At 38.1% G+C, this 15,600-nt stretch overlaps 1 protein-coding gene across 8 annotated transcripts in view; it reads left to right on the forward strand.

Moving 5' to 3' along the window:
- Positions 1-15,600, forward strand: part of slit2 (slit homolog 2 (Drosophila)) — a 225,464-nt gene that overhangs the window by 140,955 nt on the left and 68,909 nt on the right. For 5 of the 8 annotated variants that reach the window (XM_057842562.1, XM_057842564.1, XM_057842565.1 and 2 more), the window contains exons 8-12: positions 160-323; positions 3,272-3,283; positions 3,501-3,636; positions 8,153-8,224; positions 10,220-10,291. In XM_057842562.1, coding sequence (XP_057698545.1) covers positions 160-323; positions 3,272-3,283; positions 3,501-3,636; positions 8,153-8,224; positions 10,220-10,291 — 456 coding nt within the window. The remainder of the gene's footprint in view (positions 1-159; positions 324-3,271; positions 3,284-3,500; positions 3,637-8,152; positions 8,225-10,219; positions 10,292-15,600) is intronic. The other 3 variants (XM_057842563.1, XM_057842569.1, XM_057842568.1) reach the window with 1 other exon arrangement.

Genomic DNA, 15,600 nt, shown 5'->3' on the forward strand with positions numbered 1-15,600 from the left:
TTTCTCTCCTGCCATCCATCACCTCATCTTGCCACTTCTCTGCCTGTCTACCCCCCAACCCCCCCCACCCCCCCCACCCCCACCCCCCACCCCCCCACCCCCCCCCCACCCCCACCCCCCACCCCCACCCCCCACCCCCCCCCCGCCTCATGCCCCCAGTCGCCTGCACTCCAACAACCTGCAATGTGACTGCCACGTGGCCTGGCTCTCGGAGTGGCTACGGCAGCGCCCTCGTCTGGGACTTTACACTCAGTGCATGGCCCCGCCACACTTGAGGGGGCATAATGTTGCAGAAGTACAGAAGAAGGAATTTGTCTGCACAGGTAAGCTGGATAATTACCTAATTAACACATTTAACTACGATGTTTAGACCAGGAAGGGACATTATGAGAATTCCGTTGGTTCACTGATTTTTTAATTATGCGAGTCTTGAAGCAAATGATCCAAAAACAAGTGATATAAGTGGCTATGAGTCACACATTTTAATATATGGCGGAAAACACACAGATGGCTGAAAAAGCTGTTTCTGCTCTTGCACCGCTCTTTAAAATAAACTGCTGTATTTTAAGCCAAAACAACTGTTGTGTTTGATAGAACAATGCAGTATGTCTATATGCTGCCATAGCAGTTTCATGGCGCATTATGCCCCCGGACTATTTTTAATTTGTCCGTTTTACCCTGGGGACCTCCGTTTACAGACACCGTACAATCGCTTTTGTTTCAACCTAGCCATAAAAAGAAGGTAAATAATTATATTTACTATTTGAAACGTCTATCATTTTTAGCTTAGAATCATTAATTGATGTCTAATATTTAGTTTTTTTTAAAAAAAAGACTTAAAAAAATATTGACTCACATATTTTAAACTTTTAAACAAATTACGCCACAGTGAAAAAAATTAGTGTCTGTAAATAAGTCATGGATATTTACCTCATAATTATCGCTTAATTGTATTTTTTATTTTTGTTTCTGTCGCATTTTACACAATATTATAAATGATAAATAATCGATCCAAACAAAGAAAAATTTAAAAAAAATTTTTTTTTTTAAAAACGATTAAAAGAAAAAGAAAATATCGACCGCTCCTTACTGTCTGTGACTTCTGCATCGCGACCCTTGTTATATTACCGTGTTTCACCCATAAAATCCCCACAAAGTCGGGTGGGGACATTCACAGCTGTGTCTTGACACTCGGTGATGCATCGAATTTTTGCATCGAAACAAGGTAAGTACGCGATAATATTTAATTAAAATTATTGTGTCTTTAATTATGCTCTTTCGTGCTCAACCTCGAGTTACCGGAAAGCCACAAAAACACATACATTGCAGTCGAACACTCGCGCGAGAATTATGGACACAGAAGGCTAACTGACTAGCATGCTATCTATCATCTTTTCAACCCTTGTTGGTGTTTGGATTGCCTATTATGGGATGATATCGATGTATTAGATACATTAGATGCTTAAATCATAAAGGCTAAATACAATACTCTATGCATATAGAGCAGGGGTGGGCAAACCGGTCCTCGAGGGCCGCAGTGGGTCCTGGTCTTTGTTCCAACTGATTCAGCACACACTGTATAACCAATGAGGTTTCAGTGGAAACAAGGAGCACCTGACTGCAATCAACTGATTGCACTTGTAAGAAACCAGATTGGTGAAAAGCTGTCCTCATGATGGGTATGAACAAAAACCCGCACCCACTGCGGCCCTTTGTGGAATAGTTTGCCCACCCCTGATATAGAGCCTTTTGTTCCCAGTATCTTGCATTCACATTCTTTAATCATAATTGAAAAAAAAAATTTAAAAGCCCACTGTAAAAATGAAAATATTATGGTATTGGAATTCAATCCCTAAAATTCCTCTGCAATTTTTTTCTTCGCACAGATTGTGTTTTAATGTTTTGTGTGATAAATAAAATAAAGTTAAAAAAAAAAAAAAAATCAATCCACGTCAAAAAAGTATGGAGTAAAGTTATCATTAACTATACAGCTAACTCCCCGTTTAGCTATGTTTATTTACTAGGGCTGTCAAAATTATCGCGTTAACGGGCGGTAATTAATTTTTTTAATTAATCACGTTAAAATATTTGACGCAATTAACGCACATGCCCCGCTCAAACAGATTAAAATGACAGAACAGTGTCATGTCAGCTTGTTACTTGTGTTTATCGTCTCCCTCTGGTGGCGCTTTGGTGCAACTGATTTTATGGGTTTAAGCACCATAATGTAATATAATTGTTGACATCAACAATGGCGAGCTACTAGTTTATTTTTTGAATGAAAATTTAAAATTTTATCAAAACGAAAACATTAAGAGGGGTTTTAATATAAAATTTCTATAACTTGTACTAACATTTATCTTTTAAGAACTACAAGTCTTTCTATCCATGGATCGCTTTAACAGAATGTTAATGTTAATGCCATCTTGTTGATTTATTGTTATAATAAACAAATGCAGTACTTATGTACAGTATGTTGAATGTATATATCCGTCTTGTGTCTTATCTTTCCATTCCAACAATAATTTACAGAAAAATATGGCATATTTTATGGATAGTTTGAATTGCGATTAATTACGATTAATTAATTTTTAAGCTGTGATTAACTCGATTAAAATTTGTAATCGTTTGACAGCCCTATTATTTACAAAATAAAACACAAGGCTAAATTAAATCTACAGTTACTCACACACCAATTTCCTTTATTATCAATGACCTGAGTCGACAATGGGGGATCATCTTGAAGTGTTCGTTATTCATTATGTACCAGGATGGGTGTCGAAAACCATTTTTTAAATGAGAAATTTAAAGAAAATTTCAAACATCTCTAAAATTTAGGTGTCAAAAAATGCCCTCCTGTTCAAATGTTTTCTTCCCCCAGAAAATAAAGATTTTAAGCTTTCCAATGATGTATCACACATGCACATAGGACAATTTTGAAATTTGGCCAAATTGGGGGTATCAAAGCGGAACTTCAAGTCACCTGAGTGTTTTCCACCATATATAATTTGGCTGAGCCTATGAATTAGACTATGTTCACATCGCAGGGCATGATCCTCAATTCAGATTTTTATTTTTTTTTTTGTGATTGGACTTCTATCAACATCAATGGCACTGAAAGAGTTGATATCTCTCCTAAAAGAAACACAGTCAAAGGTCCGTCCTTAGAACTGACTATGTGCTTTCTGTATTGACTCTTGCATGCTTTGCAAAAGATCTGTGCTTTGTCTTATTTGTTCTTCCTGACTGTCTCTCGCTCATCCTTTTCAAGATGCGGATGAAGGCAAGTATTGAACTTCCTGTGCATACTTACGCTATGACCACACACGTTACACTAGTTAATATACCAAACACATTAGATCCAAAAGTGCAATCGTCTTTCTATCACTTACAGTTTTTTCCCTCTTTTGTTCTCTTCACTGAAATGTCCACTTGAATTTCCACTGCGAGGTTTTATTCAAAGTAATAAAGCACAATGTTGAGAACGTGTCTCCGTGTAGGTTACCAGTCGTCGTCTTCGTCCTGCAGCGTGTTGCAGTGCCCTGAGTCGTGCACTTGCAGCAACAACATTGTGGACTGCAGAGGGAAGGGTTTGACAGAAATACCAACCAATCTACCAGAGACAATCACTGAGATGTAAGACACTCACACACAACACATTTTGCATTCTTTCACATAAACGTCAACAAAACCTAACAATGCCAAGACCTCTAAGCTCTTTCCCTACATGTCGCTCTTTAGTATACTACAGTGTCATTTGCAGTTCACTGTTTTCAGCCACAAGTCGTCTCTCACTGCAGTGGAATAAAACCACACATCTGTGAAATGAGAAATCCCGGTCATGCAGCTCTTCTCTGATTAAAGACAGTAATGACAAGATGAGGGAGAAAGAATTAAAAGATCACGCTGAAGGACGAGGTGGATCATATCTCTATCTGAAAGCACGGCTGCCAGATTTAAAATGGCAGAGCTTCACTCCTGCTTTCAAAACGAGTAGAATGATTGAGCTGAAATCGAAGTCGCTTAGCCTGAGCGAAGTATATGGAACCATCGTTCATGGGAACCCATTCTGGGGAAATGATTATGGTCATTAATATGTTTTTGGGAAAGGAGTTGAACAGGAGTATGAATAAGCTGTGTGACATTAATTGCCATGTCCGTTTTAATATCTCACTAAATTATGAAATGCTATGCTACTCTGAAGAACCTCACCACATGTGGAGTAAGTTTACTAAACAGTTGCACAGTACACTGCACAGTCGTACTATTCTGGAACACTATCTTCAGATTTTGATGTTTAAACAGCAGTGGGTTTTTTTTTTTGCAACTCTTTTATTTTTCGACTTAGTCTTATAGTCTTTTGGACGAAAATACTTCTTAGTCTTACTCATATTTTAGTTATTTCAAAATGTGTTCGTCTTCATCTAGTTTTGATCAAAGAAAACAAATTTCGTCTAGTTTTAGTCGACAATTCTCAAAATGTTTTTTGTCTATGAACTTCAAAAGTTTTAGTCCATGAATAAATAAATAAAAGGTTTCCAAAAATTCCGAATGAACTATAGACTTCATAATATATTGATGGGACACGGGGCGCTGACACTGCGCCACGCCTTCGGGTAGGAGGCCTGCCCACACCTAGCATCACCTAGCATCAAGAGAAGTTATTCGCAAACACGCGCGCAGCGATCTAACGCCAGATTTAGGTTGAAAAAGTATGAAAGCTGTACCGCATACAAACAGGAAGTATTGTCTCAGGAGACATTTGTTCGAGGATTCAAGGTAATTATTATATTTTTCGAACCATGCATGCATTTTGAAAGGTGAAAAAAATCAATGAGAGAAATTAGCCGCTACAGCATTGGCGTCCTACTTTGCAATATTTACGTAAAATAAATGCTAACTGCCCGTTTTTTTGTTTTTAACCAAGAATCAAGACTGTTTTACTTTCATATTTATAAAGAATTCAGGGACTTAAGCATTTATTGACAATAATTTTCATCGGAAAAAGCTCTTTGTTGTGATAAGGCAGCGCCACATTGGCTAAAAGACTAGCATCACATTCGACATATTTACGTAAAATAAATGGTAACTGAACGTTTTTTTTTTTCTTTTTACCAAGAATCAAGACTGTTTTACATTCATAACTATAAAGAATTCATGGATTTAAGCATTTATTCACAATAATTTTCATCGTAAAAAGCTCTTTGTTGTGATAGGGCGGTCCCACATTGATTTAAAAACTAGCATCACATTTGGCATATTTACGTAAAGTAAATGCTAACTGCCCGGTTTTTTGCTTTTAACCAAGAATCGAAAGTGTTTTACGATCATATCTATAAAAAAAAAATCAGGGATTCAAGCATCTATTCACCAGAATGTTCATCGTAAAAAGCTCTATGATGTGATAAGGCGGCGCCACATTGGCTTAAAGACTAGCATCACATTGGGCATATGTATTTGCGTAAAATAAATGCTAACTGCCCATTTTTTTTGCTTCTAACTGAGAAACGAGACTGTTTTACATTCATATATATAAAAAATTCAGGGATTCAAGCATTTATTCACAAGAATTTTCAACGTAGATAGCTCTTTGTGTTTCACCTAGGTCAGCTTGACGGAGATAGGCCCCCTATGAATCGGCCCCGCGCCCCGTGTCCCGTCAATATATTATGAAGTCTATGAGTGAACATTGACAGACGAGCACATGATTGTCGTTTACAAGGACATCAACATCTTCATGATGATAATACACACTGAGCAGGAAAACAGCACATTATTTGCAATTAATTAAACTCACCTGGACGCCACGAACTATATGTAAAATGTTTTCCAAGACTTGAAGAAGACAATCACCAAGTCACTGTGCTAAATGCTAACACTTACGCTATGCTAATGCTACAAGTTAGTTTAGTTTGTGATGATCACTCAGCACAGACCTTTAAAAGCTAAAGCAAAGATAAGAAAACAAAACTTACCAAGCAGCACCTAACACGTTTCACAAAAGCAGCCTTGAATGGGCACACACTTAAGCCTGTGTGAGGGGCGTGGTGGTTGGGGGAGGCGCAGCACGTCACATGAGTGACACGACCAAACACTGCTGCGATGCGTGTTAACTACACATATGATAAGAAAATATCACACATTGTGAACTTATGACGGAAACTATGGCAAATTTTCATCTCGTTCTCATCTCGTCAGACGACAACTGGCATCCATCAAGTTATGTTTTAGTCTTTCAGGACATGGTTGTAACTCTTCATCGTGACATCATCGTCAGGAAAAAATTGTTCGTTGACGAAATATTTTCGTTATTGTCATCGTTGACGAAGACAACACTGTTGAACAGTTAAAAATACTTCAACGGGAAATAACAAGTTCCAATGTCAGTGAAGTGGACAGACGGTATTAAATTTCAACGGTTCAGGGCCACATTTTAAACGTGTTGGTCTGGTCTCAGACTCAAGTCCCAAAAGACTAGGTTTTGGTTACGGTCTAAAGCTTGGCTTTGTTTAGATTTTGGTCTTTATTTATTTGAAGCTCTGGCAGATAATTTCACTTATTTTTAGTAGATTTACACTGAAAACAAGGGAATTTAACTCGTTTTAACGGTTAACAAGTTCACACAGTTTAATGCTATGCTAACTCTGATGCATGTCGGCGAAATTAGTGGTGTGTTCGCCACCATCAACAACATTGGCGTTGTTTAACATTACTTACAGTGCCTGCTGCTTGTGGTGGTGGCTGAAAAGGACTTCTAATATCCCTCATCTTCGTTGGGTGCGGAACAGGCGGCATGTATTTCTGTCGAGGTTGTGTGTGTGCGTTTGTGTTGGGAGGGGGAGTAAGGGAGGCGTCTAGTCATCAGCCATTCAGACGTACGTTTGAAGGGGGGGGAAATGGACTGGCACGTTCAGTAAGAAAAAGGGATAAATGTAAGTCTGAACATAACGAGAATAATTCACTAAATAATGGTAGGGTCAATTCAATCCATACAACATATGGAAAGACAATCTAGATGACCTACAGTATATTACTGAAGTCATTATATAATGCAAATAAGATTGCTTAAAAGTTAGTGGGGACAATTTGAGCATCCTGACAAGTTGGTAGTGTTTTGTCCCTACTGTCCCTATGCAAACATACGCCCTTGTAACACAGTAACACATTTTCACTTTGTTTTTTAATTCAATTTCAAAGTATTAGGTAATGTATCGTGGTGGATTTAAAATCAAATTAACTTTTGGACGTATGATCATAGATTAGGCTAAAAAAGCGACCTGTCTATGACTTTTCTGGGAATTGGAAAAAACTGCTCGGTTCAATTGGTTTTATATCCCGGTTGACTTGAGAGACATCACTGTTGTGACAAAATGTGATTAGACAAATAACCTTCACTTGTGGAAAATTGTGAAACCGCAAAACCTATTTTGGCATAATGAGACATGATGTGGTTTTAGACATGTCTCCACTGATTTTCGACTGCTAATACAGGTCTTCTACTAGTACAAAGTTATTGTTGTAACACAATCCAAAATAAAATAACAAATACCTCAGTCATAACAGGCAACCACTAATGCTATAGTGCTGTGACTTTATGCACACATTAGGCGTCTTAAAACATACCGCAGGAATTTTGGAGCCTTTGTTTTATCACTAAGGTTGAGGCGGTCAAGATTCGTGAATATAGATCCGATAATGATGGTGTAAGCAGAAAATGTTGAAAATATAAGTGATTCCTTGCTTTTGGGGGATGAACTCTTGTTTACTGGATCCCTCTCAAAATCCACTCGAAGCACCCTACTGCACCAGAAATTCGTCAAAATCCACAAGCCAAAAAAATGACAACTTCCACAATGGACGCACAGCAGCAGTACGATGAATACACAGCAACATAAGGCAGTAGTAGAGAAGTGCAAATGGAAAACAATCTGACTAGCGGAAATATTTCACAGTCCAATGGTTGGCTTGCAAATGGTCGCTGTAATCACAGCGATGAGAAATGTTTTGAAAATGACTGCTCTGTTATTCAAGCCCCTCCCTGGACTTTGGCAGCCGTCATCAAAGGGACTTATCACTAATTGTTTGCCTCCAAAGCAAAGGATTATAATGTTAAATTATCATCCCTTCATGGTCTGTATTTGTTTGGTTCCAGACGACTGGAGCAGAACGCCATCAAGGTGATCCCAGCAGGGGCGTTTTCTTCTTATAAGAAACTACGAAGAATGTGAGTAGAAAGGAAGATTAAATAATCTTGGCAAATGGTATTACAGTCACACTATACAGTGGTACTTCTACTTACGAAATTAATTGGTTCAAGAAATAGTCTCGTAACCTGAAAATTCTGTAAGTAGAGACACGTTTTCCTCGTAAATGCTCTAATCCGTTCTAAGCACGACTGAAACGCCACATAAAATTTTATGATCAGGGTAAAACCAGAATAAAACAACAGCCTAACACATTTTAATCATTCCATATACCTAACCTATTTCCTGGTACACCAGACTCACCGCTGTTCCAGCTATTGAGTCTGGCCACCATTCAGCAGATACAATTTCCAGGGCGGAGCAAGCCACAGCAAACAGACAGCGGAGGGGACCAATCAGCGACGGGCAGACGTGACGTTAGTAAAATGACGAGGGCGGGACGAGGGACTTGCGCGCGGAAGTAAACATACGAAGAGAGCGGAGTTTATTCAACATGGCTAGCGCGAGACAGACTGTTGTCAATGACTCGTCTCGATGTGTTTTTGGTAATTTAAAACTGATTTTACCGTGGATTGGAACATATTCTCGGCTCTCCCGTTCACCATCTGTGTTGTTGTGGAGACGACTTTCCACGCGCAAGAGTGACGTTGCTCGTTAAGGACACGTAAATCTGATTTGTCGATTGATTTTGTACCTGCTCGAGAGGCCGTTAATGGGCTGGTTCCCAGACTTTTCTCTCAGTGTTTGAAAAATACAGGGATAACAGTCTGGCTGTGCCTGGCAACCTAACCTAATAGATAATATCTGTAATAAAGTAGATAGCGTATTTTTCGGACGATAAGTCGCACCTGAGTATAAGTCGCACCAGCCATAAAATGCCCAACGAAGAGGAAAAAAACATATAAGTCGCACCGGAGTACAAGTCGAATTTTGGGGGGAAATTTACTTGATAAAATCCAACACATAGAACAGAAATGTCATCTGGAAAGGCGATTTAATATAAAAATACAAGAGAGAACAACATGCTGAATAAGTGTACAGTACGATGTTACACGACGCATTACCAACAAAATGCAAATATACTGTCCTCACGAGGACACTAGACTCACTATGGCTATACAGCGAGCTAAACTCCCAATTGACGATGCTTTACGTCCGTATACTTTGCTGACTTTATTTTGGCTGTCGTTATGACATAATTTGAAGAAACTAAAAATAGAAATAATACAAATCAATTTCGTCCTCGATACCAAACAGGTTCGCATCAACGTAAATAACTAAGAATTAGCTGCTATCATTGCAATGACACAAACGGTTGGTATACGTTCGCTAGCATTAGCACATCGTTCAAACAACAATGATAACAAAGATATTTTACAAGCATAAACAATGAAAGTAGGTTCGCAGCCATGTTTTTCTCTCTCTCTCTAACTTGCCCACTCGCTCAGAGCTGCGTAGCTGTCCGTCTTCTTCTGGCGTCTGAGCGCTCTTCTTCGCGTAAACAAGTGCGAGGGCGCCCCTACTTGGGCGTGAAAGCGCCACAAACTAAAAGCATGCATTTCAATATAAAAAAGCTGATAATACAATTGAACACACATTGCCAAAGGCAGAACGCGAACGTGGCCGGTATGTTAACGTAACATAGCTATTAAGAGTTATTCAGATAACTATAGCATTAAGAGCATGCTAACAAGTTTACCAAACCATCAGTGTCACTCCAAAATACACACACCACACCACACCAAAATAACATGTGAAATGATATAATAATGTGTTAATAATTTCACACAAGTCGCTCCTGAGTATAAGTCGCACCCCCAGCCAAACAATGAAAAAAACTGCGACTTATAGTTCGAAAAATACGGTACATATCTTTTACAGTACTGTACTGTTGTGTCGTGTCGTAACCTAAAAATTCCTGCTTAAATATAGAAACGTTCATAAGCAGAGGTACCACTGTACACTACTTTCCTGTGTGTTTATTAATTTTGTTTTCACTGTCATGCTTTCTACAGAGACTTAAGTAACAATCAGATTTCAGAGTTGGCTCCCGACGCCTTCCAAGGTCTGCGATCACTCAACTCTCTGTAAGTACATTTTGGTTTCCGGAGCGAGTGGTGTGCTCATTAGGCAACTCCTGATGTAGACCAGTGATTTCAACAGAGTCCTGTTACGGATCATTAGGTGTACTGTGGAAATTCATCCATATGAACTTAAGTGGTCTGAGTGGAGTTATTTATTTACACAAAGCATTGTAGATATCTTACTATCTTCCATAACAGCAGGATAGACAATGCCGCTGTATGTCAAAAGCGGCAATGAATTCATAAAACATAGTGGCATTCTTGTGTTCAACAGCACAATACCAGATTTTGTAGTCAGTCAGTATATTTGTGAGTAAGTGGACAGGGAATCTTCATTAATTTTATTTATATATCTGATTTGTTTTCAGAGGGGAAGGTTGCCAAACAATGCACAAGATAAAATGTTGATACCTGCAGAACCTTAATTCTTTTTTAATAGAAAGTGTGGTTACCCATTTTAAGCTGTTACAGGACAATTAATCAAATTAAAAAATATCCAAAAGCAAAATACTAAATAAAACACGAAGTTTAATTGAATACATTTACTTTTCCTGAAACAAAAAAAGTAACGTAAGAGAAAAGAATGCTTGTAATTATGTTTAAAGGGAACCTCAGACATAAAGACTTGTAGGCTCTGGTAAGCCACAATTGTTCTCTTTTACTAAAATATGTCATTAGAAACACCTAAAATATTTGTTTGTATATGTTTAGTACATGTTTTGACCTACGGGGGGCGCCATGTTTTATGTATGCAATGGACGCTCGGGGTGATAACGTAGTTTGTCACTGTCAGATTTTGCACCCCATCAGAAATTGCAACTTTGCGGTTCTGCGCATGCGCGAAATGTTTGAAATCGCTGCAAATACAGCAGTTCCAAAGTAAACACTACAAACTTTCTATAAAGAAACGAATATTTACTAACGTACCGTAATTTCCTGAATATAAGGCGCACCCATGTATAATGCGCACCCCAAATTTACTTGTAAAATCTAGGGGAAATTATTGTACACGTTTATAACGCGCACCCTAATTTTAGCACCATTAAATGGAAGAATACAAGAAAACAGAGCTCATGTACAGATACAGAAATGTCATTTTACTGAATGGTGAAACACAGCACAAGCATAGCATATTGGTAGTTCAAAACATTACCATAAACTGACAATATTTATGGTAATAATATGATTTGACAACTTCTCCAACTTACCAGAATCTAGGAGAAAACAAAACAGATGTGACTTTTCTTTTAAAGGCTGCTGTATAACTTGCTCTTTTCATCATGATGAATAAATGTTTCTTCCATGGATTGAGACGGTAAAATGAAAGTGAGAACGTAAGTCGGAAACCAAGAGAGCTCATCGCTGTCGACACGACAGTAACAATAGGAACTATTGTTATTTGGGTTTGAGTTTCCCGAGGGACAGATATAGTTAACGGACACACACAGGAAGTCTGTGTTGTTACGTTTATTATGGTCCGAGTTGCGGAGCTGCAATAAACGTTGACTCAAATGAGTTCGAGAAACTAAATTCTGTGCTTTATAAAGAGTGAAAAAAGCAGAATTTAACACAGACGGAATCATTCGGCCGATCAGAGTGAAGTATTACCGAAACAAAATGGTGACGTCACGTACCGTAATGGTCGGCAACGGATCGCCGCATACGTTTCTTCAACACAACGTGGCCGTGTCACTCATTGAGCTTGAGAGCCGACCCGCCTGATGCGATAAATTTATGACAAGCTTTACTTAGAGCCAATTAACTTTAATTAATTATATTAACAATTAATGCTTGATTAACATCAACTGGCACAACAAAATTGCCATTACTTTGAAGTGAAATGTACAGAAATAAAAAGCACCAATTCAAAATAAAGGTCATTATGCGGCTCCCACATTAACTCCAAGCCTTTTTAAAAGTGGGATGTCCTCCTCATAAGACCTCATTGAACGTGCATGTTTAGCTTTGTAAAATGCGAGCAAAAACACGTTTGTCAGTGCATGTCGCTGTTCATTACCTTTATTCCGCCCTATTCCGCCACTTGTCCATAGGGCGAGTGGGGTCCTGTTTGACATTGATAGTTTGCTTGATTGCCACATGCTCTCTGTTTTTTTCATGCTTTTCAAAGTTTGGATGGCTGAAATTCTTTGACCCTACATAAAATGTGCTGCTCTTGTCGGCGACATTGGGATTCTCACGGCACATTTTGTACCGCATTTCCGTGCGAGCATCATTTGCTTCTAGCCACGGTACCTCCTGTAGCCACTTTTCAGCAAAAGTCCTTTTTTTCGGTAGCTCCGGTGACGTCTCTGTCGTCTGTCTGTCTTTTGACGGGGGTGGGGGAACACGGAAGTCATTACTCAGTGTGGCCTGCCTCTTCGACATTTTGAGAAGTTATTTTCTCGTGTCCGCCGCAAATACAGTGGTCAGCCATCGGTACGCAAAAGCGTATGGAAGCCGTTGAGGGCCAGCGCGTTTGTCTACGTCCAGTACGCATGCGCGCATGCGGACCACTTATGTGCACCCCATATATATATATATATATATATATATATATATATATATATATATATATATATTAGGGCTGTCAAAATTATCGCGTTAACGGGCGGTAATTAATTTTTTTAATTAATCACGTTAAAATATTTGACGCAATTAACGCACATGTCCCGCTCAGACAGCATTCTGCCTTTTGTTAAGTTTTACAGCAAGGCTTTTTGTGCAGTCTAACAGCGAACTCTTGTGGTCGCTTTGCGACATGGTTTATTGTTTTCTTGCCAGTTCAATATGGCTGCACGACATCTCGGGCTGACGCCTACGTTGTAATGTTGTGCTTATATGATCCTTGGACAAGAGTTGTCCGTGAGAATGGTTGTTGTAAAGAATGTACATATTATGTTGGTAAGAGAAATGTTATATTTTTTTTATGAGACGCTTTTTGTTTATGTTTAGTGAACCTGTATCGCATGCTAAGCTAACGTTGTTGCTAATGCAGTGCTTGTGTACTTTTTTTTGTAGTTTTACGACGGTCTAAAGAGGACAATGGTTTGAGGCCATTTTATTAATAAATCAGATGAAAAAGGAAGAAGTCTGATTCTTCGGAGTAAGGACAGCATAGACAGATTTAAATGACAGTAGAGTGAAATGCCCACTACAGTCCTTATGTACCGTATGTTGAATGTATATTTCCATCTTGTGTCTTATCTTTCCATTCCAACAATTTATTTTACAGAATATATATATAATTTACAGAAAAATATGGCATATTTTATAGATGGTTTGAATTGCGATTAATTGCGATTAATTACGATTAATTAATTTTTAAGCTGTAATTAACTCGATTAAAAATTTTAATCGTTTGACAGCCCTAATAAATATATAAAATATATATATATTTCTGTCTCCATCCTTTTCCCCATTTATAATGCGCACCATGATTTTACAAGTTGATTTTGGGGGAAAAAAAGTGCGTGTTATATTCGGGAAATTACGGTGGATCATGGACGGACATGAAGAAAAGCTCTCCTCAGACACGTCCAGCCACGTAGCTGCACATAACTCAACAGCACGCTGCTCTCTCACTGTTAGCGTCTTCGCCGTGCGGTTAAGCATTTATTTACGCCATATTCATGTTGCACATGTATGTTTATGATGTAACTTGTTTATTTAGCACATATGGATATCATTGAGATGCAAGAGGGTACAAAATTTGACAGAACACCAGCGGTGGGTATTATAGCCAAATATTTTACTGAAGTTAGAGTAGCGTTACTTCAAAATAAAATTGCTCAAATAAAATTAAAAGTAATCATCCAAAAAAATCTACTCAAGTAAAAGTAAAAAATTATCCAGTGAATAGAGAGCTGAAGTAATGAGTAACATTGGGAGTAACTGCTTATTTTTGTTTGATTTGTTTTTCTAAACAATGGTATTTTTTTTCGCTCAGCACAAACTTATCTATGTGAACTATTGTTGTAATGATACTGTACAATAACCCATTACATAACCACACTAAGCCAAAAAATACACACACAAAAAAACATTGAATTGCAGCAAGAGAAAAGAGAAAAAAAGCTCCAATTTTGAATAGTGAATAGTTCCTCCTTAGTTACTATTATGAAATTAATATCTCCGGTTTTCCGTGGTCAGTCGGTGCCAAATTAGAATTGGGAGAGAGGTTTAAATCCGCGCTTTGAGTCATGTTGAGGGGAGCACTCCATGTCAAATACTTTTTTTACGGTGGTTTAAAGACACCACCTGATTGAACAGGCTGGCGTAATCATAGAACGCCAAGCTTGCGTCTGATTGGTGTAGTGGAGTCATGTGATTATTGTTGCGACGTCTCATTGGTGAAATTAGTAGCACTACTCTTGGCAATGGCATTACTGGCAAAAAAAAATAAAAAATAAATCTCATATGTACAATAAATGTAATGACTCTTGTGTAGCCCAAAGTAGCGGAGTAAGAGTAGCATTTTTTTCACAAATCTACTCAAGTAAAAGTAAAAATTATGGCTTAGTAAAACTACTCTTAGAAGTGCATTTTTCTCAAAAAGTTACTCAAGTTAATGTAACGGAGTACATGTAAAGCGTTACTATCACCTCAGTCACGTCACCGCCCTGCGACATCATCAAAAATGGCACCTACGAGTTAAATTAATTTTACAAATTCTATAAAAACGAAAACATCAAGAGGGGTTTTAATATCACATTATTTTAACTCATAATAACGTTTCTCTTTTAAGAACTACAAGTCTTTCTATCCGTGGTTCCCTTTAAAAATGCCAAATAAGTCTACCCTCTAAACTGGAAAACTATTTCACTGTTCCCTGTGCAGTTACAATAAAAACTCTTTGAATTTGAATTTTTTTTACCCATTCAGAATCATTTGGATCCTTGTTATCGTATATTTTCTAAAAAGTAAGTTTGACAACTGTGCCCTTCATAGTGTCCGAATAAAGCCAGACAGAAACACAGACCTTGTCAACTATAGTTTAGATAATTCTTTGTTTCCAACATTGTGGAATATTATGAGGGTGTGCCTTTCTCTGTTCCAAGTGTCCAAATCAAGGCACATAATGACATATGTACTTAGATGAGTTTGACGTGGATAGACTTTTTATCTATTGCGTGGATCTCAACTTCATCCTTTGAGATGAATTTGAACAGAGTGCTTTATCAACAACTCGGACTTTAGAAATGTTCCTTTGAAAGAATGGGCCAAAATACTCACTGACACGCTCCAAGATTTTCAAAATGGGGAAAACAATTCCATATTTCTCTCCATTTTACTGATTCCACAAGGATAAAGGC

Source organism: Corythoichthys intestinalis, chromosome 8, assembly GCF_030265065.1.
Source record: "Corythoichthys intestinalis isolate RoL2023-P3 chromosome 8, ASM3026506v1, whole genome shotgun sequence".
In the NCBI taxonomy this organism is placed as follows: Eukaryota; Metazoa; Chordata; class Actinopteri; order Syngnathiformes; family Syngnathidae; genus Corythoichthys; species Corythoichthys intestinalis.